At 39.3% G+C, this 24,910-nt stretch overlaps 1 protein-coding gene across 1 annotated transcript in view; it reads right to left on the bottom strand.

The window, feature by feature from the left end:
* The window catches only part of LOC107717379 (neural-cadherin-like), a 122,630-nt gene that overhangs the window by 5,811 nt on the left and 91,909 nt on the right, over positions 1 to 24,910 (bottom strand). Inside the window, exons 13-28 of the mRNA XM_016524107.1 lie at positions 20,515 to 20,764; positions 18,791 to 18,918; positions 18,349 to 18,535; positions 17,220 to 17,363; positions 13,611 to 13,894; positions 11,531 to 13,148; positions 10,546 to 10,639; positions 8,012 to 8,196; positions 7,202 to 7,437; positions 5,855 to 6,132; positions 5,503 to 5,717; positions 3,707 to 3,834; positions 3,278 to 3,405; positions 2,770 to 2,893; positions 1,316 to 1,663; positions 934 to 1,198 (exon numbers count right to left, since the gene is read on the bottom strand). Coding sequence (XP_016379593.1) covers positions 934 to 1,198; positions 1,316 to 1,663; positions 2,770 to 2,893; positions 3,278 to 3,405; positions 3,707 to 3,834; positions 5,503 to 5,717; positions 5,855 to 6,132; positions 7,202 to 7,437; positions 8,012 to 8,196; positions 10,546 to 10,639; positions 11,531 to 13,148; positions 13,611 to 13,894; positions 17,220 to 17,363; positions 18,349 to 18,535; positions 18,791 to 18,918; positions 20,515 to 20,764 — 4,612 coding nt within the window. The remainder of the gene's footprint in view (positions 1 to 933; positions 1,199 to 1,315; positions 1,664 to 2,769; positions 2,894 to 3,277; positions 3,406 to 3,706; positions 3,835 to 5,502; positions 5,718 to 5,854; positions 6,133 to 7,201; positions 7,438 to 8,011; positions 8,197 to 10,545; positions 10,640 to 11,530; positions 13,149 to 13,610; positions 13,895 to 17,219; positions 17,364 to 18,348; positions 18,536 to 18,790; positions 18,919 to 20,514; positions 20,765 to 24,910) is intronic.

Genomic DNA, 24,910 nt, shown 5'->3' with positions numbered 1-24,910 from the left:
ATTTTGCAATAACGACCACCTGGCTGTGCATAATCTCACTCATTACAGTTATTTACTAAATAAATAAATGGACATTTAAAGTATTGTACATATTTTAAAAAAATATATAAAAACATTATATTATATTTTACACTACTGTTCCAAAATCTGAGGTCAATAAGAATTTGTAATGTTTTTAAAAGGTATTTTAAGCTAAATGCTTAGCAAGGCTGTATTTATTCCAGTAATATTTTGAAATGTTATTCAAAATAACAGTTTTCTATTTTAATATAATTTAAAATGCAATTTATTCCTGTGATGACAAAGCTGAATTGTCAGCAGCCATTACTCCAGTCTTCAGTGTCACATGATCCTTCAGAAATCATTCTAAATCACAGAATCACACTTTTGTGCTCAAGAAACATTTATTTTACAACTCTTTTATAACTTTTTTATCATCAATGTTGAACCTCTTAATATTTTTCTGGAAATTTCAGAAGAACAGCATTTATTTGAAATGGAAATCTTTTGTAACATTATAATTGTATTTACAATCAATTTATTGTGTCCTTGCAAAATAAAAGTATTAAAATAAAATAAAAAAATTTCCCACAACATCCTTTTGAACATTGGGGTATATTACAATAATATTCATAAAACATAATATTATACATTGCACATTGTAGGAGATTGTTTGACAAAGTCTATTATACAGTCTAGAGGTAATTATACAAACATATTTGACCTTAAAATGCTGAGACTAACCAATTAGAATCAAGCATTCCAGAGAGTTGTGTAACTAAGTTAAATATTAAGCTTTAATCTTCAAAAGCGTGAATAATAAAAACAGAAGAAGAAAACAAATGTACTCTTATCAGGAGTTCAACAAAGCAAACAGACAAACTCACTGATTTGAATTACAGCTGTGAGGAAGAAAGGGAAGAGAAATCCCACCTTGAAAGTCTCCCTGTGTGTTTGGAGCGGCGCTGTTTCCCAGAAACACACTGGAGGGGTGAACTACTATTTCCTTCTTCTGACCCAGGACCCCCGTGACCTCTCGTGAGCCCCCGCCCTGCTCCAGTCGCAGGGTGAAAATGTTGTCATGGCGGTGAAGGCTGACGAAGACCCACTGGCCAAGGTTTACGCGATGACCTGTTAGCTTCAGAGAGTGAGCGCCGTCCCCAAGGTTAGCACGGACAGTGAGGTACCCATCTACTATCTGAGAGACAAGAAGATGGCACAGCATTACAGCTTTAAAACATTTTCAGATGTATTTGGAAACTTGAATTTGAATGCAATTGAATTAGATGTTATTGCATTCATGTGCATCACTCACTTCCAGGATAATGAACTCGTTGGCATCACGTGAGGCCACGCTGAGCAGGCTGCCCACGGAGGAGCGGGTTCTCAGTAGGAAGTGAGCTTGGGTTTTGCGTGGACTTCCTCCACCTCTCAGCTGGTACCTCAGCACACTGTCTTTCTCAAATGACCACTCAGGAAGGGCTTTGTCACACTTGTGTCCACTATATCCAGGAAGGCAGTCACAACTGAAGGAGCCCCATTCCCCCAGACATTTCCCATGGACCCCACAGGAGGGTCCTCCAGCGGTCAGACACACACCATCTGTTAGGGCACATCCCGGGGTGCTGTTCTCACTCTCTGCTGTGCTGCCGAGGTCGTACACCTGACAGAACACAGACACACGCACACATAGGCAGGCCTGAGTCAGCACAATCCTGAACATCATTGATCCGTATCGACTCTGTCAGAAAGTGGCTCAGGTAAACGTCTGTTCCGTCCAAATAAAAGATCGTAGATTGGAACCCGAAACACATTCAGTCTGAAAGATGTTTAACACTGACAGATTCATTCATGAAATTTGAGTATAATTAATTTCTGCATTCATATGTAAAGATACAGTGGTCCGTATGTGACAATTTTAGTGGTTTTATTAATGATTTTCAGCAGAATTAATTTTGCTTATGTTTTATGAATGAGGCCCATTGTCAATAAACTAGAAAGCATATTCTTCTCTGGTCACACTTTATTTTAAGGTACAATTCTCGCCATTAACAAACCATAAACTACGACTTTTGCCTCAAACTCTAATAGTTAAAAAGGTAGTTGTTAAGTTTAGGTATTGGGTAGGATTAAGGATGTAGAATATGGTCATGGAGAACATGTGCTTCATAAGCACTTGTAAACATCCAATATGTTATTAATAGACATTATTTACAAATAATCCGTCCAAATAGAATTAGTGCCTACCAGATCCACTGAAAATAGCGTACTGAAAATAAAAACCAAACACGCCCAAATTACACACTTTTTTTTTTGGAGTGTGTGTTTGTGTATGTATTTTTTGGTAATATTTACCACAATCTCTTGCACAATGAAAGAAGAGGAGTCTGTAATAGTTAATTTTCAACTTTTTCAGTTTAGAAAAAATGCAGATAAATGCATTGCTACCACAGAATTTAAGCAGGCAAGTAATGTTAAATAGTAATGTATTTTAAGGTAATGATTTTAGCTAAACGCTTAAAGGCAAATGTAAACATTGCATAATGAGAAGTTATGATTTAATTTTATGATGTGGGACACAACTTTTCCCATTATCAGTGAAGTACATACTTCCAGCACTTAATACAAGTATTTAAAAATAGTCTTATTTAACTTGCTTTGTTAAGTTATATTTAACTCCCTCCAGAAAGCTACACTATACAGAACAGACTTAAAAAGTTCAAAACAAAGTAGCACCTAGATGAATAAACATATTTACACTGGTTTTACCTGACTGTCCACCACCAGGTTCCTCATGCATCCCACAAATCCTTTGTAATGGGGGTGTGACCTATGGAGTGAGTGTGTCTCTTTAACCCCACCCAGCTGGAGAGGCTGGTAGACATCCAAAAACCTGAAGAGAAATGAACAGATGCGGCATTTAGTTTACATCACAGCCAGAAACAATGATTTGCTACTTGCTATTGCTAGTTAAAGGCAGAAGGTATTCTAGAGTGCATTTATAAAACAAATATTTGTATATGCCAGAGTGAAAGATAAGTTAACAACATTTGATGTGTTGTCCTGGAAAAGAAAGACCCTAGCATATAGATGGGCTAAAGGTATGAGGCCGCGACATTCTGATGCCATCAAAAATCCACAAAACTCTAGTTTTCATTTCATGGGGTCTTTAATAAACTTGGAATTTAATAAACTTGGGAATCCTGGACAGCATGCAAATGGTCTAAGTGGATCTTTTCAGCAGGGTATTTCTGTAAATACAAAAATCTAATTTTACCTTTCACTGCCTGGCGTCTCTCCGGAGGCCTTGCACACCGACTGATCAATCTCAAACATCTCAGCTCCCAAGCCTTCCACTTCGTTCACCATGGCACCAGAGCACTGGTCCAGAATCATCTGTACCATCTACACAAACACACACACAATGATTTAACTTCATTACACCATCTGAGTGCACGAGAGGTCACGTTTCATAATGGAATATTTTAGACCCAAATCCCAGAGGGTGATAAAGCTCACAATCTGCTTTACCCAGTGTGAACCTCAAAGCTATGTGATGATCTGGACTCTCTGACAGCTTCATGTTTCAATGAAATTGAGGTGAGGTTGAGAACATTATAAAATCAAACAAAAATACCTCCAGGAATGGCAAATGCCCAGTGTCTCATCCTGGTCACATGCCCTTCATTTCAATCGACGCTCGTACCTTGCCATCGCTGATGATGTCCAGGTGATGCCAGCGGCGGTCTGTGACAGCGGCTCTCATGGGCAGCTGCAGTGTTAGGGTCCCCGAACCGTGATTCACACTCAGCACAGGAACTCCATTTTTCAGCTCTAATGAAAGAAACAGAATCATGGAATTTCATTAGAAGACACACGGAATATTAATATGAGTGCCAAGAGGTACACTGTACCATTCAAAAATGTTGGGTTGGTAAAATTTTCTAATGTTTTTGAAAGAAGTCTCTTATGCTCACCAAGGCTGCATGTATTTGATAAAGATACATTAGAAAGAGTAATATTGTGAAATATTATTACAATTAATATGTTTGAATATGTCATTTATTCCTGTAATGGCAAAGCTGAATTCTCAGTAGCCATTACGCTAGTCATCAGTGTCACATGATCCGTCAGAAATAATTTGAATTTGCAGATTTGGTGCTCAAAAACATTTTTAATTATTAACAATGCTGGAAACATTTGTGCTGCATAATATTTTTGCGGAAACTGTGAATTAACACGAAAAAAGGGCAGTTCTGGGCCTGAAGACTTGTGTAACTTGTCTTGTTTGTGCCACGAACATGAATAACACCTCAAAATCATGCAGATTTTTGTCCAGATGATTATAACATGGCAAAACAATCACATAGATTTGACCCCAGGCTATTTGGTGCCACTAGTACACTTCACCTTTAACAAGTTCTCAAACTCATCATAGGAAAGCATATGACACCGGTACCGCAAACACATGTGACATGAAAGTCTAATGCTGTTTTATGCCCCCTAAGATTGGTTTTGACCCCAGCAGTAAAAAATGCTTATTCGCAATCAATTTGTGGTCAGTTTGAAATTGCTGTCACTGCAGTGGAGGGTTTTGGCCCCAGTTCAATAAAAACATGTACCAAACTGATGATGTAAGCTTATGCAAGGCCACAGGAGGGTCGTTTCCTGAAATCATATGACCAGTTGCACAATACAGTATTGGACAGGTGGCACAGAATCTGAATATGTGACCTTCACCGGTGACTTGGGGTCAAGATCAATGCTGACCCAAACCCCATTCACACCACTGCTGACCACACACATTTACAAGCATCTATAATTAATGGCTCACTTTAGATTGTGTTTGTTGCCATTAATCGATTTTAGTAACACAATTAATTGGTAGAGGGAATTAATGTCATGCAGTATAAGAAGAGAAACTTAAATTATGATGGCACTACGACAGATGTTTTCTCCATTATTGAGATTGTTTTTAAAGGCTTTGTTCAGGCCCCCCCCCCCAATGGTATTTTTAACTAATATTAAATGAATTAATTTTGGGCAATTTAAATAAATCTGAAACAAAATAAAATATAGATTAAAATTTAGATAAAAAATTTAAAATTAGAAATGTTGCCCTAGGAACTAGTTGAAATAAGTTTAAGTACTAAAATTTACTAAAACTAAAAGCAATCTAAAAATAAATATGACTTGAAATAAAAATAAATCTATTTATAAATATAGGCAAGGCAAGGCAAGTTTATTTGTATAGCACGGAGATAAGGCTAGGTAAATCTGGGTATCATCTGCATAGCTGTGATAGGCGATTTGGTTCTTTCTCATTATTTGACTTAGTGGGAGCATATACAGGCTAAACAAGAGCGGTGCAAGAATTTTATCATTTATTTATTTTATAAATAAATAAATGATAAAAATGACAAAAGCACAGAACAAAATTACTAAAACTATTCACTATGCAAAAAAACTGTGAAATGCGACAATTATGCATACAATACATACCCAGTGCAATGAAGTCCTCTTTTTCTCCGGGCTGAGGTGTTCCCATTGGGCCATTGTAGAACAGCAGGCCATTGCCTGCTTCTGTGATGAACTCCAGAGAGATGTGGCTCTGGAAGCAAGGCCTTATGGGAGGGAACCAAGCATAACCATTCCCAAGGAAACTGTGCTTGGTTTGCTGGCATTCTGGCCCATCAAACATAGGGGGACATTTACACCTGCAGCAGAGCGGTAGATCAGCCATTGCTTCCCCAAAAGTGAAAATGCATTATATGAATAAACAACGTTTATTCTATCATATAGAAAAACAAGCAATTATTAACAAGACGAGTGCTAGAACGCTAGTCTGTTTTACCTGTAGCCTATTTCACTATCCACACAGGTGCCTCCATTCAGGCAAGGGTTGAGTGAGTATGAAGAGCAGTGCCGATGAACGCCCTCTTGAGCGAGGCAACCACACTGAGCACTCGCTTTGGCTGAGACAGACACCAAAGAGACATTCCCATTGTTCAGTGTTTTAGGGGTGTCACTGAATGTCACCTTGCTAGAGCAGCCACCTGTCTGACCACAGGCTGCATAGGCGCACTCGTCCACCCCGACCTGTAGAATGGTTACACCCAGAGCAGACTCCAACTGAAAGAGAACAACAAATCCTATTTAATTACTTACTGAATTAATGTTACTTCCACAACTTTCCTTTTTTACTATATTTGTTGACTGATACATTTTTTAAATGATTTTTTTTCTACACATAAGCAAAACTGCACAACATATTGAAACAGTCGGCCACCCAACATTACTACAACTAGATAACAAATTAAATTAAATAAAATAAAAAGATAAAATACAAAATACATTCAAGTAAATGTTATCTTTTAATTTTAAAATTTTCATTGACTTTACTTAATTATTGTTTTCCCCACCCTTTAACCTGTTGTATTTCCTTTATTTTACCAGTCAATATTCACTAATTATAAATTATAAATAAAAGAACACCTTGAAATGAAATGAAATAAAATACTATCATATGGAAAAAACTGCTTGGAAACATAGTAAAGGAAATGTCATACAGGTTTGGAACAACAAGAGCATAAGAATTGAATGACTACATTTTCATTTTTGTTGAACTATTTCTTTAGCATAATTTTTTTTTATCCAAATACATTATTATCCAAAACAATTTACAAGAGGAACAATGCAACACAAGTGATTCACCATAATCATTTCTGTACATGTGTTGTTAGTTTGAGTGTGTTTGTTTGTTCTGGACTCAAGGGCAGTCCATCACATCCCTCAGCAGCGGCTCTAAAAATGTCAGAGCAGCTTCCTGTGTAGTGCATCAACATCATCTCGGTGAGAGCATTAGCACCACGCTGGGCTGTGAAGAGCGCCCACTCTACACCTGATTTATAGACTGGTGGATGCTGCACAGGGAGCAACATGTTCTTTCTATCCATTCCTCCCTCACTCTCCTTCAGAAACCCTGCTCACCTCCCCGGCCCAAAGCGACAGTCCACCATCTCATACCTTACATGGAAATGAAATATTTATTGACCCGTTGCAAAGTGTGTCTCTGAGTGCAGGTGTGAGATGCATGTAAATGTGAACGGCTTCATAGACTCCATGTCTGTGCCTATGTGAGAAACACAGGAGATGTGGATTGGTGTGAAAGTGTGAGTTTTTGTGCACTTGTCTTTGTCACCTTAGCTTTGTGCATTGCCACGTAGCCGTGGAGTTTCTCGGGCTTGTAGTATGGCGAGCCATGGGCGGCAAACCACACGCTGAGGTGATGCTGAGCTGGCTGGCTGCCACTAGCCAGGCTGAAGACATCAACATTCTCCATATCAGTCTGTAAGAGGTCGGACAAGAGGCGGCGGAGACGCACGTATCGGCTCTCCTCATTCATTGATGCTCGGAAAAACTCATTTGCAGTCAGGTCTGTGCATATCAAACACACATAAAAAGAACTTGATTTCGATGTAAAACCCAAGCATATTTATTAATATGGTCACATCTGCTCCTTAACATTTTTTGAACAACTTAAAATGTTCATTGTTCCAAAATGTTTTTTTTTAGCCATATGATTTTCTCTCTGACACTATTTTGAAAGATTTTGTCGCTTCTATGCTAAGACTTCTATGCAAATGTGAAATGAGTAAGAGCACTTACTCTCAGGCTGCGGATTGCATTATGCTCATTCATCAATATCAGCCTGCATTACATGTGACAGATTTATTAAATCTGCATTGAAATGTGATGCACAAACTTTTAAGGTAAAACCAAATGATTTGGCATAAAAATAGGCAATTTAAAAAAAAATGGAATACAGGGATGCAAATGCTACAAATTTTTAAAATGCATTTGGGTTTCTAATATCAGATATTCAATGATTTAAGAATGATGCAGGAAAATGATGCAGAAACCTGTCACTGAATAGATTAATAAATCAAAACAAAAACGAACTCTTCTATATTATTAAGATATTAGTCTTTGGAAAGGAAGAGTCACTCACTGGCCAGTCTGATTGACCCAGCATTCCTCAGCATGTCCTCCTCCAGCTCCATCACCGTGACCTCGGCCGATGAGGTGACGTCAGGCCAGCTCTTATCTGCCACCCTCACCTGCAGGCTGTAGAATCCAGATGGTGTTCCCTCTCGGATGCTCAGCTGACCGGTGTTTTGGTTCAGGCTGAACTGCCTGTGTGGGTTCATGTTCAATGGGGCAAAAGGATGAGAATTACAAAAGGATGCATGGCTTAAGATTAAACTTGTGATCATCTCAATTAACCACCTTTAAATATTTATAATTGTTTTGGATCATCTATTTAAGTTTAATGTTTGTAGTGATTATAATTCTGATACCTAGTCATGTAGCTTCCTTTAAAATATAGTTACCATAGTAACATTCTAAGTCAGTTAAATTCAGTTAGTTGCCTTATTTAAGTAGAACTTCACACTACAGTCTTGTAGCAGCCATTCATCTTGTGATCATCTGTAGAAAGAATTGTCTGTAAGTTTTTATGATTAATTTGTATTTAATTTGCTGAATTTATTGTTTATAAAGCTATGAAAGAACTATACACGATAAATAACAGTAAACTGAGACATTATTGTATTCTTAGAGATAACTATAGCTACACTATAATTCTCCTTTCTGTAGTTTCACTCTGTTTCAACATACACAGTCAACGTGGTTTGGAATAAAGCGGCATTCTCCCACAAGTCTACGTGTTGGGAAGAGTTTATCTATCTGTCTAACTTCGGGAAGAGAGACACCAAAGTGAGGGCAGAATAATAATAATAAGGATTAAATTTGAAATGTTTCATTTACTCATGCAGTAAATTAAGATGTTCAGGAGAATGCGTGGAATATAGTGTACAAGACATAGAAGGAAGCCTTTTATAATACTTCAATGTTGCTTTTTTGTTTTTGCTGGAGTTCAACAGCACAAAGAGCAATGTCAACATTCTGTCTAACATCTCTGTGTTTGACGGAAGAAAGAAAATCATATTTTGTCAAAAATTGTGTCAGAATTTCCATTTTTGGGTGAACGATCCCTTTAAACTTAGACAAACAGTAACTGGAGATTCATTCCAAGGTTCATTCCTGCATCATCACACATGAGAGAGCAGCACTGATGCTGTAAGATGACTCAAGCTGTATTATTAATGGTAGTGTGTATATCAGTGAAAGCATTTATGCCAACTCCTGTCTCCATCTCCAGATGTGATGACCATGACAGGGATACTTCTGCTGTTCTGGATAAGAGATTCCAGGAACAGCTGGGCTGCACCAATCTCTCTTTCACTCTCTCTCTTTTGTATGGATACACTCCTTCTCTGTCTAGGTCACAGTTGTATTATCTCTCCTGCATTTTTAAGTGTTGTCTTGTGCACATTTTTCTTGCTTTTAAGTATAAACCATCACTAAATTGTTCTTTTGAACTTTTCCACAAAAATACTGAGAAGCACAAATGCCTCCCTGACCATATCCACCATCCTGAATTTGCATTTTCTCACATAAACTAAAGCACATAGTAATGCAAGAGTTGATTCTAGGGTTTGTGATAATTTTTTGGAATGTTTTGCACAAGCTGAAAAATAATTGGAAAATAAGACTCGCAATGTCATTGGCTGTTGCTCATGTCTCTCTTGGAACCAGATTTCAAAATTTATTGTAGCATATGTGATTGCAAACTAGTGTGAGTGACGAGCTTCTGTCTTGTAGCATGAGCTAAAAGGACAAGGACACAAAATGAAAATGACACGTCTATTAAAGCAACACTGGTTTATGGCTCTTAATATGGTGTTTTGCTATGAACCTATGTTTGGCCCTGTAACTTCAAACATTGTGCAGCAAGGTCGCTAAACTCACAGTAGTCACACTGCTCAAATTAAATTCAATCATGTTCATATAACAGGAATAGAGTTCCACCTCCATGGTAACCTTCAGCTCCGGTGCCAAATTAGGTACTTAACTGTCAAGTAAGCAAATGAAAAACTGCTTGGATCGAAGCTACGCTCTCAGTGCCAAGCGATGTGCCACACTAGCTAGCATCAAACTGCTAATGTATTAATGTGTTAATTATCCAAATGAATGAGAGCAGATCCTCCACAACACACCGTTGGGCACAGCTTTGGATGGAACTTGAAATAGACTGTGATTGAACTCGAGACTAAACTGATTGAGTTGGCATTGCTTGCTGGAGTGTTAGCATAATCACTTTGCTTAAAGGTGCCATCGCTGGCATGAGCCACAGAGTCTGGTTTGGACAAAGACCATAACTTAGATGCAGCTCATTAGAGAGAACCTCTAGCCAACGTAATCTTTCTTATCAGTTACTAGGAGAGAACCCGTGTATCACTTCAGAGTGAATTTTGAAATTAACAAGGCGAGTGACAGGCAAGATGTCAGTAAGCTAATATTCCGTGCTCCGCACGCTCTCATCCTTTATCTTTCTCTCACTTTTGTTATTTTTTTCTTCTCTTGTAAGTGTCACTTGACACAGTAGAGTTTGAATCAAACTTCAATAGAAGATCAAAGCACCTGGGGGGTTTGCCTTCGAACTTGTAAACCTTCTCGCTCCAATCATCAAGGTCAGGGGATTGAACCTGTCCTAGCACCGTCGTGGGGAGTGTACCTGGGGAAAATACATAATGAGGTTAGAGAAAAGCTACCTCCATCCAGGCTGTGCGATACCTGGGACGATGCGTGTGTGTGGGTGGGCGGAGGAGACATATCTTTAAAAAGATAAGCAAAAAGCAGAGCATTTCATTGGCACATATGGACCCACTTAAACAGCACAGTGGGGGGGATGCAATGCTATTAGCATGCAGCATTGCCATTTCTCCAAAAGGCAAAACGAAATGCTGTAATCCTGTTAGTCATGAAATCAACATCCTTTAAAATGGCTCCTGTTTATGTGCCTCTTAAACCTGGGATTTAAAGTAAATTGTTAGCATCATGCCATGTTTGAGTTACATGACGAATTCGTATTAAAAGGCTAATGCATTTCCATCAGAGAAAAGAGAAAAATGCTAAAAATATCAAGTAATACTATATTCCTTTCCTAAAATGTGATATATTAAGAAGGCTTAAAAAACATAGTGTTTTGGGAATATACCATGGCAGTACCAAAGTTTTTCTTACACATTTACCATGAAATATTTTTAAGTACCTTAAAGTAATGCCATAGTATTTTGGAAGTGAAGCATGGTACTACCATGGTATTCTGGACATGTAGCAATGGCAATACCATCGGTTTTTACACATTTACCATGGTATATTTTGAAGTACTTTTGAGTACCAAGCAAATATCATGCTAAATTAAAATGCTGACACTTTCAAAAAGTGCAACCATGGTATTTTGCACAATGGTAGTATCATGGTATTCTTGGAAATACCATAAAAAAACATAGTATATTAATTCCAGTACCATGGTATATATCAAAGTATCATAAGGGATGTAAATGACATCCAGCTGAATTTCAGTTCCATAGTAGCAAGATTGTGACATTTATTTGGAACATACCCTGTAAGTTGTACACTATGAACTCGCTGTGTCCAGGTGCATGGGGATGGTCATTTTTATCTCCAATTATGACGGTGAGTGTACTGGTGGAGCTCATTGGTGGAGAGCCGCTGTCAATCATCAGGATGGGGAGAAGATACTGCTTCTGCTGTTCCCGGTCAAAGCTGCGGAGAGCGGTTATCATGGCACTGCCGTTCCGCAAATCAGTCAAGTTGAAATTAGTAACGTCAGAGGTCAGCATCAGCAGACGAATGGAAAAAGGCCCTCCATTGGATGATGTGTCTCTGTCAATAACATGCAACAGAATGGATGTGTCGTTCATGTGAACGACCTGTGGCGCAATAGTGTTCTCCCACAGAATGGGCCGATATGGAGCCTCAAACTCTGGTCCATTGTCATTGACATCTTGTACGATCACTATCACGATGGCAGAGCCGGTCAGAGCAGGGCTGCCCATGTCTGTGGCCAGGATCATAAGCCTATGTTGAGACACCTTCTCCCTGTCCAGAGAGTCCGCTACTACCACCCAACCGCTCTTATCCACCAGGAACTGCTGAAAGGGGTCGGATTCTGGGGCGATGCTGTATGTGAACCTCCCATTTTGACCAGAGTCCAGATCCATGGCTGTCACCTGTGTCACGATGGTGCCTATTGGAACATCTTCGAACATGGATCCCGCCTCGTAGAACTGTGGGAAGAAGACTGGAGCGTGGTCATTGGAGTCTTCCACCTGAATGATGCAGTAGGCCAGGCTAAAGAAGTCAGCATCCTCCACTTTGACTGTCAAGTTGAATGTGCGCTCATGTGGCTTTTCAAAGTCAATCTTCTTCTTTAGCCTCACTATGCCATGACGGTTCACCTTGTCGGTCTCGATGAAGAATTTGCGGTCTTCATCTCCACCAATGATGCAAAACGTCATGACCGAATTTTCACCTTCATCACCATCGGTGGCAGCCACTACCACTACCTCACTGTTGATGTCCAAGTTTTCTGGCATAGAGGCCATGTAGACCCTCTGGGTGAACACTGGAGGATGGTCATTGACGTCAGAGACTATGATGGTGGCTGTTCCTGTGCCTGAAAGTCCTCCTCCATCACGAGCTTCTACCACAACGAGGTATCGATCCACCACTTCCCTGTCCAAAGAGCGAAGAACAGTATAGATTGTGCCGGTGGCTGGGTTGATGGAGAAGAGGTTCAGATTGATCTCATTACGCACATTCTGCACAATTCTGTAGGTAAGGATAGCATTCTTCCCAGCTTTTGGATCATCTAGATCGGTGGCTCGCATCTCCATTATGGAAGTGTCCGCTGGGGAGTTCTCAGGCACGTGACCCAAAAAGCAGTTGTCCGTTGCACACAGGAAAACAGGTGCATTGTCATTGATATCCTGCACTTCGACTAGAACATCAGCAAACCCGGTAAGACCTGCCCCATTCTCATCAGTGGCAAGTACCAGGAATTGCCATGCCGAGCGAACCTCGCGATTTAAACGACGTTGGGCAAAGATCCTACCGTTCATCTCATCTATGGTGAATTCGCTACCAGCTCCCTGCCCATGTAGAGAATACCGCACTGCACGCTGGTCCGCCTCCTGATCTGGATCCGTGGCTGAGACCTGTGTGAAGAACAGATGGGAAAAAACAGGCATACATATTAGAATTCAACACACTTGTCACAGAACATATGAGGCAATTAAAAGTTAATAGTCACAGCAAAGGAATGCCGATAGTTCTCTCCGCCTCTTTTCCGGTATGTTTATGCGAAGCCTTTGAAGTCTATTTTTTACACTGACAGCACAATAGACAGCAATATTGAGACACACTAGCAGAGAATGACAACCGTAGCAGGATGTGTCCAAATATACATTTCAAATAGGCTTTCTTTTTTCTTTCTAAGCTTTAAACTACATGAGGACATTAATAAACCCATAACGAAACTGGAACTAATTTATAGCACATGTACAAGACACTCACAAAATTATTTCATATCTCTTTAAAAAGGTTGATATTCTTCTCTGCAACATTATTGCCTTTTTCATTCAACTACCTGTGTCTGTTTGAGCATTTTAACCCCTCACCTCTAGTACAAGGACAGGAAGCTCTGTAAGTTCCTCCATGACGCTAGCGTGGTACTCAGTCTGAGTGAAAAGGGGTGCCTCATCATTCTGGTTGATGACGTTAATGACAACCATTGTCTGGTTTTCCCATTTTCCATCTGATGCGACCAGCCGTAACTCGTAGCGCTGCACCTGCTCATAGTCTAGCCGCTGGGCAATGAAGATCGTGCCAACCTCTGGCTCCACATCGAACGTGCCCATGGTGTTCCCGGAGGTAATCTGGTACCGCAGTTTGGCATTGGCACCTGTTTGGGGGGTTTGGGAAGCGTTAGCATTCTAGGAAGTGTTAAGCTTGGCTGAGCTGGATAAAAAGAGAATGTCAGTATTAATCTGTGCTCATTTGATGAGGATTACATAAAGGACAAGAAAGCTCTAATGCACACAGGCATGATATGATTGTGCTTAAATACTGAAATCAACATACATATACACATAACAAATGTCACACAGACGGTTTTGTACATATTTTACACTTTTTTTTGTTTACACTTTTTCTAAGTCAATGCATCATTAAACAAATCCAATTTGATCCTTTGAACATGGCAGTTTCATTATAAAAATGATATACCAAATGTTTAATAACCTATCTCTGCTGATATATGAAATCCCATACATCTGAATATACTGTATGTACTGATATATTAAATCTCCCCAACTTGACCCCAAATGGCTTTATCCACACTGCAGGTCGGAAAGGCTCTAGTTTCGCGCCAGCTCTGTTTACCAGTCTGGATCAGATTCTATGAGACAAACACCAACTGGGTGTGATGTGTGAGGATTTCATTAGAATGTGTCATGCTCATCCTGGCTACGGCCATCACGGTTGTGAAGTGTGATATGCTGTGACACTTGCTGAGGGGAGCTCCAGTGATTTTGCCAAAAGCAAGCTTCCTTAATGACTAGCTGGGCCATATGGCGGCCCTCCCCACAGCGCCACCATAGGCCAACCAGTTTAAACCTAACTATGTGATCTATAGAATGGTCATTGGTGATGAAAGACAGCTGAAAGTCCAGGAGACCTTGTGCTCATTCGGCTGTTGAAGAAAGTTCGGTGTGTTTTACATATTCCATCTTTGAAATCAGTCTGGAGTTTAATGAACAGCTCAGAGAGGGCACTGCTAATCAGCTTTAGGAAACACTTAACAGGACCATAAAATTCCTTCTCTCCTGCAAATCAGCTCCTAATTATTCTTATTCCCCATTTTCATCCCCAGCGTAATAAGAAATATTGCATTTTAATGGCAATCTCATTCATTGTGCCTTTCAAAGCAGGAAGGGGACAGAGGGACATCAAGCTTCAATTTGCATTCCCCTTCATGACAGTTGTGAGATATTAGCTGTCACTCAGCTCCGGACTGTCCATCCAGCCGTGGCAGGTCACGTCACCCTTCTCATCTCCACGGCGGCGCAGGCGTCTCATCATTAATGAGCTATCAGACACCTGCACGTCTCCATCCCGCTGCCCCTGTCTCCTTCGCTTCAGTCTGTTTGTTGACACGGCTCCACGCCACACATAATTTGTCATGCATATGTAACAGGTGAAGCCACGTCGCCGTGAGAGACACCGTGCTCCCGCCTGTTTGTTTATGTTGACAGATGAGCCGAAGTCACCATGCCCTGATGGAAATCAGGTGAGGAATCATGTCACCGAGATGTGTGGAGGTGACAGCCTGGAATATTCTACAGGCAGAGGATGAGAAATGAGGGGGTGGGCAGACAGGCAGTCTGCCACGCTACATTGGACGGATAGGTGATTTGTCCAAGCCTGTCGCGCTCAGATTAACAGGAGCGACTCTATGGCTGTCGGAGGAAAGAGCGATGGACCGAATGTTCCAACAGGACAAAATCAACAGTAGAAGTCCCTCCAGAATATGCAAATTTAACTGACCACCGAGAGTTCGCTTGACTAATTCATAGCCGCTCATGCGTTCACATGGTTTCAGCAGCTAAGGCGAAGTTTTCAGGCAGTGTTGAGATTGTCTGAAGGATATGGAGCTCTCTAAAGACATAAATAAAACATTTATTAAACAGCCAAGTTTCATTTCAGAGGTCAAACAATGCATAGCATTAAGGTAAAGTACGCTGTCAGCAATGCTTGTACACATGCTAATTTTGGCATCTTACATTACAGGGACAAAAAAATACAGGCTGTCTTGTGTAAAATGGTGTAATGGTGATAGTTACATCATTGCAAAGTCTGTGCGCTATTGAAATAAACATGAACTCCCTGCAGTTTTAGCTTGCCCTTGAGGGGTTCAGCATACTTTGGTAACAATACCAAAAGTATGCTGCTGTGCGGTGCGGATTGGACAACAAAAATGGTATGTTGTCCCTATTTTTGCCTCTCGGTGCTATCTTAAAGAGAATAGGGTTCGTCAGAAAATTTAAATTCTGTCAGCATTTACTCGACCATTTAAAAAAGTTATGTGAAATAAAAGTTAACCGAAATAATATATGTATTAAAATGACAAAAGCATACAACAAAGTTACTACAAATTTAAGTAAAAGTAAATTAAAACTAAAAAAACTACTATCTACAGTGTTTGTTTGATGATCTGAATCTTTTAAGTGTGACATATGCAAACAATTAAAAAAACAGGAAGGGGGCAAAAACTTTTTCACACCACTGTATATTTATTTTTTAAAAACCATGTCAAAATATTTAAACTACAGAAGCCTGTAAAATATGTAACCTGCATCAAACATAGTGCATCAATATCAAATAAGATAAGACCTACAGGGGATAACAAAACATTTAGATTTTGGACATTCCTCATGACTCTTCCTCAAGTCATGGAATAAAGAACCTTTTATGGCATTAAAGTGGTGCCATATGGAAAACAGCACTCAGAATAAAACAATAGTCACTGGCAGAATTCACATTTTTGGGTGAACTATTTCTTTAAAAAACTTTTTTTTCGTTTGACTGACAGACAATATACGAATGAATCTGTGCAGCTTGTTTAATACACTTGTTATTTTCTTTCTCATTTAATCTCTGGTTACGCCACCTGGTAAAGCCTCTCGAGAGTTTTGTCAAAAATCTACCATTACACACTACTTTTATCATTTCAGTATATTTTTCAAAAGTGTAGAGCTGCCTATTCCGTTCCATTTAAAAATCTCAATGGTTTTTTTGCCTGGTCCCTCAGATGTCACGCATCTCATGTAAATTTCTACGCAAAATCTTTCACACAAGGGTTTACTTCCATCATTAAAGAAGGCCTGCTACTTATTTAATTCTTTTTCTTGAAGACAACAAAGAAAAACAAATCAAAGAGACAAACATCAAATGGGGTGCTGAAATTGTTACACCCACATTCACCACAGAGATTTGCTAACAAGCTCAGCACAAAAAGGAGTGAATTTTCCACCTAGATTTATTTCGCTCAATTTCTTTTTGCAACCCCTCCTTCTCCATCTCTGTCAAATATATCAGTGGGCTGTCAGATAGAAATCACTGCACAAACTAACAAAACTAAAACAACAAAAACCACAAACTAAAGACAAGTGACAGGACCACCTGAATAAGATATTTGATACACCTACACGCAACGAAAAATAAATTACCTTCATCTTCATCGTTAGCTGTAACGGTAATGACCACAAAGCCCACTTCTTTGTCTTCCTCCACGCTGATCTCATATACAGGCTGGGAGAAGGCTGGAGCATTGTCATTAACATCTGTGACAAAAACCCTCACGTAGGCTGTGTCTAAAGGGCAGAAGAGGTGTGCATTACTTCCAGATCACATCACTGCATATAGTCTCTCAAGAGAAAAGCCGTTCTTTATGGATAATTAATTTATAATTCAAACCAAGATGGGACAACAGAACAAAAACAAAGTCATTGGCATTCATTGTATGTTGAAATGTAATTATCATCGAAGCTCAAGTGAAATGTAAATATGTGCGTATATGTATATATTTGCACAACCGTACAAAAGTTTGGAGTTGGCAAAATTTTTAAAAATGTTTTTGAAAACTTATGCTCACCAGGCTCCATTTGATTCAAAACACAGTAAAAACAGTAATATTGTGAAATATTTTAAAATAACTGTGTTCTATTTTACTATATTTAAAATGTAATTTATTCCTGTGATGGCAAAGTGTAAGTTTAAGCAATTATTATTCCAGTGTCACATGATCCTTTGTAATATGCGTTGGTTCTCAAAAATCATTTATCAATAGTTATCAATATTAAAAACTATTTAATATTTTTGTGGAAACTTTGATGCAGTTTTTTCAGGAATATCTGATGAATATCAAGTTCAAAAGAACAGCAGTGATTTGAAACAAACATTTTTGTATCAATCTCATTTGATCAATGCGTCCTTGCTGAATAAAAGTCTTAATGGTCTCATATAGCTTTTTTTGAAAACACATTTCCAAGAACACAGACTTCATAGAAAGTGTTAATGGGAAATTATTATTTGTGAAAACTTGTAGCAATGATTTATTCTATAAATTGTATTAAACATCCTAATGACTGTTTAATATTAAAACTGCGGCCTTATTATATTATACGCAGCCTATATTACACAGAAATCCCTGGGATGGCATTAGTTCTTCATTAGGCGTGACTCATTGAAGTCTTAATGAATGGAGTTCATCCTGGAGGCTGGTGTGCCCTGCTGTAATTGGTTAAGGGGGAAACAGAGTAACTAAGGGGTTAAGAAGACATGCTTGATGGATCACACCTGTGTTGGGTTGGCCCTGCTGACCGGGTCGGGCCGACTCTGAGCTGTCCTGAGACTGGACCTCGATTAAGTAGGAGCCTTTTTGCTCACGGTCGAAGGTGGCCCGGGTGTGGATGATGCCCGTGTAGGAATTAATGCTGAAGAACTGTGAGTCGCCACTTTGATCCTTCAGAATGATGTAGTTAATCTAGAGAGGAAAGAGTGCCAAACAAGATTTAAAAAGAACTTTGCATCAAGTATTCTAAGAATCATTTCAAGGTAGTTTGAGAGTTTTAAGGCCAATTCACACAGCACCAACACATGCAGACCAACGGCGAACAGGGGTAACAAACTGATCCGACAAAACACGAAGATGTGTGTTACAATTTCTTTGCATCTGTCAGTGCAGTGTGAATCGGCCTTTAGAGAGAACCAGGAGGGAACATTATCAGAAGAGTCTCACCATTCCATGGAGACCAGAGTCCAGGTCAGTTGCTGAGACCTGAGCAACTGAAGTGCCGATCTCCGCACCCTCTGGGACCGTCGCCTCATACGTGGATGACATGAAAAAGGGAACATTGTCATTCACATCTGGAAAAAAAGAGTGAGAGCAATCTGTTACAAATGAAACACTACGGAAATTGTCCAATGGATTCATTTGGACACGTTAGATAAGCGGAAAACTTTGTTTTTTAGTACACTCTTAAAAATAAAGGTTCTTTATTTGCATCAATGGTTCTATGAAGAACCTTGAACATCCATGGAACCTTTCAAATGCAGAAAAGGTTCTTTATAGTCGAAAAAGGTTCTTTAGATTTTTTAAATGTTCTTCAAAATGGTTGTTTTATGAACTATTGAAATGTTCTTTTGGGAACAAATGGTCTTTCTATGGCATCACTGCAAAAACACCATTTTGGAACCTTGGAAGAGTGTAAATACAGTGGCCCCAAAAAGTATTTGAAGTTTAATTGCATTAGACACAAAATTATGCACCTGCAATCAAAAGATTCTTGACATTTCTCACTTTTCTGAATATTTCACTATTTCTGACTTGTGATAAAGTACCAGTATATCTACTATTATAGAATTTAAAAAAAATGAAACCATTTAACTTTAAAAATTAGCTTTTGCAGTCTTTCTTTAAAATATACCCCACTTGGTTTGATATTTTATATTTAATTCAATGGCATTTTTAAGTGTGACTTAAAAGTCTCTTTTAGGGTCATTTGTTGGTCTTTTCATTATTTTTATTTTACGGCTTCGTTCATTGTGATCACGTTTGGTTTGTGGTTAACTGTGCATAAGTTAGGCAAGAATAAGTGCAGGTTTTAATGTGTGGATTCACTTAATGCAGGTTTATTGTCTGGATTCTCTGCTCTTCGCCGATTACAGCCCCTCTAAACTAGTTTTTCCGTGGGCTTTTTGTCTCCTTTTCCAATCTCCATTTTCCTCTTAATTAATGCTCATGTGGTCTCAAGTGTTGTGTGTTAGTGCCAAAGCTCTTCACTGTTCCTATTACACACACACAGAACCCCGCTCTACGCCCCCCACCCTCCGCCTGTCATGCACTCATCAGCGCTCTGGATTTCCACATACACTCAATGACAGCAGAGAACACTTTTGTGTACAAATGCACAACACAGGCTAAATGAGCTATGAAGAAAGGGAAAAAAAACATTAGCGTCAGCGGCTCAAACACAATCAGTGGATCAGATCAGACACTGCTGTGCTTCTGAGAAACCGCGCTGGCATGAAATGCTGATTGCTAAACTACTGCAAATGTGTTTACCTCTCTGAGGGCACACAGGCAGTGTGGAACCGGTTGTCGAGGCATATTTGTAGCGCACTAGTGAGAGGTGTCAACATGGACTATTATCATTGTGTCAGATTTATGCATTTTTGTTCTCTTTCTTTGTCTTTGTCTTAAAGTAAGTATAAAGTGGCATGGTGTTACCATGATTTCTAGACATGGTACCATATATTGATAATGTTACAAAAGATTTATATTCCAGAAAATGCTGTTCTTTTGAACTTTCTATTCATCAAAGAATACTAAAAGTGCATCTATTTTTAAAATGTTCAATAAATAAATGTTATATATAGAAAATTACCCCAAATGTGTGGTACTCATATTTACGTTTACATATAATTCTGATGTAATTTACAGAAGATTAGGGTATCTCTCACCTGTGATGTTGACATAGACAGTGGTGAAGGAAGCTAGTGGTACAGCCGCTACGTTCTGTACACGCACTCGGAGTGTAAAGAAACGCGTCGTCTCATAGTCTAGATTTTCTGCCACCAAGATAGAGGCAGAACCGTCCCTCCGGTTAGGCTTGATGTAGAAGCGCACAGGCATGTTGGTCTCGGGAACCTGACCTTCCTCCAGGTTGTAAGTAACCCTGGGGTCACCAAGAGGGGACGTCGCCTTGATGGTCTGTTGGGAGGGGGGAAATGAGCTTTATGTTCGTGATATAAAATTAAATATGGCCTACATGGTGAAATATTATGAAGATGTGTCAGTAGTGATGTGAAGGTTCCTGTTACGTCTAAAACTTTTTGATGTGCATATGAGTTTGTGTGTGTAATTGGGTAAAAACTGCTTGGATGTGCTATAATATTTTATAAGATTTTTTCATTATTAAACATATATTAGAGTAAGACGTAAACACCTTCTCCCAAAGCTCAAACAGGATAATTAGCATTATTTGTGAGAAGGCATTTGAAATCAGCAGAACCGTCGGTCAAGTGCCTGCTGACTGCAGCGTGTGAATACATTAGACACGGTTCATCTATAATCCATCCAATTGCTTATCGAACTGATATTGACAGTTATGGAGTAACTTTCTGCAGTAGTAGTTTCCAGACTTCTGTCTCACAGAGCTGCATTATACTAACAAAACAAAGTTACTTAAGGAGTAAGAAATAGATTTTATAACCATAATTAGTATATTACTTATAATTTAATCAGAGCAGTATTTCTCTGGCTCAAAATAAATGAATGTGATAATTTATTCCAGATCCTAATATACTATATTAACTGCAAAATAACAGTGATTAAACCAGCGATGAACATAAGCGCTTATGTTTTACTATAAAAAAAAAAAAAAACATATAAAACTTAACTACTACTTGGCTGTTAACCTGAATAAATGGACATTTTTTTAATTGTTCTCATACCTTGGCTAGAAGTGCAATGCCACAGCCTAAAAGCCAAAGTCATTGTTTATTCGGTGTTCAGCCAAAAACATGTGCATAGTACTTGGATACAAGACATGCAACCGATTTTGGCTTGGAAAATCCAATATTACCACTGGAACTTGTCTGTGATGAGAACTCAAATGTCTTTTAGCTGACTAAAACACATTTAACCCAAAACACCATCAACCAAATGACACTATAAAGCAAACAAAACGTTCCAGAGACAATACAGCCAACGGCACAGCAAAGCCAACAGTCAAAAGTCAAAGAGAAAGTCCTAAACCATGTATGGTCATCCAGAGTAATGAATGCTTGGCGTACAGCACTGGTTATAAAACTTAGACGACAGAGAAAAGGGGTGAAAAGGTAGAGCAAAATAAAGGTGTGTGGAGAGAGAGAGATGGAGAAATGACGAGTTGTAGAGAGAGAACATGTGTCCAGTCAGCCATTAAATCAACCCTGGCCATGGTTTTGAAAGCATCCGCCCACTGCAACAGAAAACAAGCATCTTAAAAGCTCTGTGGCTTTTGCTTCCTACTTTTAAGGGTCGGTTTTGCCATCCGGTATGTGTTCCCCAACAGAAATGACCTATTCAGTGAACTTATTTGCCACAGTCACTTTGACAGATCTCCTCTAACTTCCCTCAATACTGATGCAGATCTCAGACCTAACAATTTTGAAGTAAATTTCATGAAGATTTTCCAGCGTTCTATGACATAATACAATTGTAATATATATTTAAATTAATACATTAATTTGAATGAATTTGGATAGAAAATTTCCTACCCATGGTATCATTAATATAATTAGTATATAAATTTAAACGTAATATGTAAATTTAAATGTGTGGGTTTAAATGTGCATGAAATAATGTATTTTCTTGTGCTTTCAAAATGAATAGATAAAATAGTGTAAAATGGCATTCATACAAAGAACTTGTGAGGCCTGAAACACTCTCATACACACTCTCAACACACCTCAAAAAGGCATATTTTGAGATCAAAAATCTCTCAGAAGTTACCAAGGCTTGTTCTCCTGTCTATTGGGACATCTTGCCTTCACTTCAAAACCTTAATTTCAACTAATTCATCATGTAGTTGACATTTTTATCCAAAGTGACTTAGTGCAGTTTCTACAGGGACAATCCGTCTGGAGTAACCCAAGGTTAAGTGTTTTGATCAAGAGTACAATGGTGATATTTCACAGATCAACCGTTGTGGGATTTGAACCTACAGCCTTTCATTTACCAGCCCACCACACCGTTCTTTTGGTTAACCACCCGTGGGGTTAAACTATTCATACTACCGAAAGTTCCCCTATTCAACTAAACAGAAATTTTGGTCAACTTTCAAATCCCAACCCGTCTAATCTTCCCTCCAAGAGTTTATTAGCGGACGTCTCTCAGGCTTGATGAGAACGGCGTTCTCATTATCCATACACACGAACAAGGCCCTTTAAATTACATCCTCAAGGTTGCAATTACTGCTTTTGAAAATGTGTTAATTAGCATTCCTTGAGATAATACCACAATGAGCTGACTGATATTTAAATTTTTAATTAGTTAGACAGAGAGACAGATAGATAGATGAAGAAGAAAGGCGAGGGGGGAGGAAGTGAGAGCGAGAAATGAATAGGAGCACTCGACGCACAACAAGGCTACTCAGTGTTGCTAATGAATGCATTATACTGTTTAACAAGCCTAATTTGTATTTAGAGTTCTGAGGATGAATTAGCATGAAGGCTCCCAATGCACAGAACAGATTTGAACAGCCAGTTGCTACAGTTATTTCACATTAGGGAGTTCATACTGTATTTGCAGGGTTGAAGCAAAAGAGAGATCGACTGTAATTGTTGTAAAGCGCTTTGTTTTTCAAGTCATATTACGGGGAACATCAGTGTTAGAGTTCGGCCGTCGGTGTGGGCGTCGAAGGGAGGGAAATAGAGAAACACGAAAGGAAGGATAAAGAAAATTAGGTTATTTGTCCAATTGTCAAGGTGCGTTCCATTAACAAAGCCAGTGATTGCATCTGAATACTTGTACGACCTGTGTTTTGAAATCCCTCGACTGCAATTACAATCATTCCATCCAACTAAAAGAAGTGCGGAGGGGCTGACAAAGTAGTGGTTGAATATGAAAAAGTACTGAAACTCAATGGAGAGCAGGAAGGGAGGTGATAAAAAGCTCTGAGGAACAACACTTATCGTGTTTTCTGACTGAAGAAACACTGAAGGTGACCTCCAGGTACATCCTCCATTAGCAGAGCTATGAGAGTGGGCAGGGACGCACAGATCTGCTCTGACATACTGCCCCCAGGACCATCACCTTCATACACACACTGTGGTGAACTTAATGCTAACACACACACACCCAGATGTGCAGAAACTCAAAAGCTGAAACTACAGAGAACTTAGAGAGGATATACAGTACAGCTTAGACAGTCTCTTAGACAAATCTACATTTATTCATTTAGCAGACACTTTTATCCAAGCGACTTACAAAATACAAGTAATTTATCTTAAGGAGGCAATAAAACAAGAAGTGCTAGAAATACTATGTTTAAAACATCTATACAAGCTTGAACAGGGAGGGATTTATGAAGGCATAGAAGTTTTTTTTTTTTCCAAAAGAGTCAGCAGGATGCAGTTAATTGAAGAGATTGCTTTCTTGAATATTGTCAGGGATTTAGTTGTCTGTGTAGGGTTAAGAAGATCATTCTACCAGCAAGGAACAGCGAATGAGAAGCTTCTGGAAAAAGATTTTGTGCCTGTCTGTGATGGTCCCACAAGGTGCCAATCATTCCCCAAGAATTTCAGCTAGTCATTCAGCACCGTAATGGTTGAGCAAGGAAATCTTTCACACAAATACTGTCATTGCTTTTGGAGGTGGATGCTTGCTATTTGGGAACGCAGTCGTGTAAGACAATTAAACAGACTTACTTTGATGGCAGACTTTGCTCAGGCATTCCAGAACGACCGAAGAACATTTCAGATGCTGTGCAACGAGATCAGTCCGCTGGTGAGTCAAGTTATCCCGTCCCATCGTGCAAAGTCACATGACTTTTTTGATGCGCATGGTGGAATTTATACAGTAAAGTTTACGCGCAAAAAGTTTATCCTACTCAGTTGTGTGCATAAGTTCCTCTTCAGGAACTCGAGCTGCGTCGGAAATGCTAGGGGACTGCCCTTCAGCGTGACGGGCTCTGAACCTCATGTGACGTAATGACCAGGAGCTATAAAAGCACGTGCGGTGAGACCAGCGTCAGCTTTTTGTCATTCAGCAAGCATATTATGCCTGATATTATAATGAACAAAAAAAAAAAAATAGAAGCCCGCTGTTAAGCGCTCCGCTCTCGCCGGGCACGCTCCGAGGAGTGTGTCCGTG

This window comes from Sinocyclocheilus rhinocerous, unplaced genomic scaffold (assembly GCF_001515625.1).
Source record: "Sinocyclocheilus rhinocerous isolate Xijiao unplaced genomic scaffold, SAMN03320098_v1.1 scaffold933, whole genome shotgun sequence".
In the NCBI taxonomy this organism is placed as follows: domain Eukaryota; kingdom Metazoa; phylum Chordata; class Actinopteri; order Cypriniformes; family Cyprinidae; genus Sinocyclocheilus; species Sinocyclocheilus rhinocerous.
Note: the sequence above shows the minus strand (reverse complement) of the source record. Positions and strands in the feature narration are given on the sequence as shown.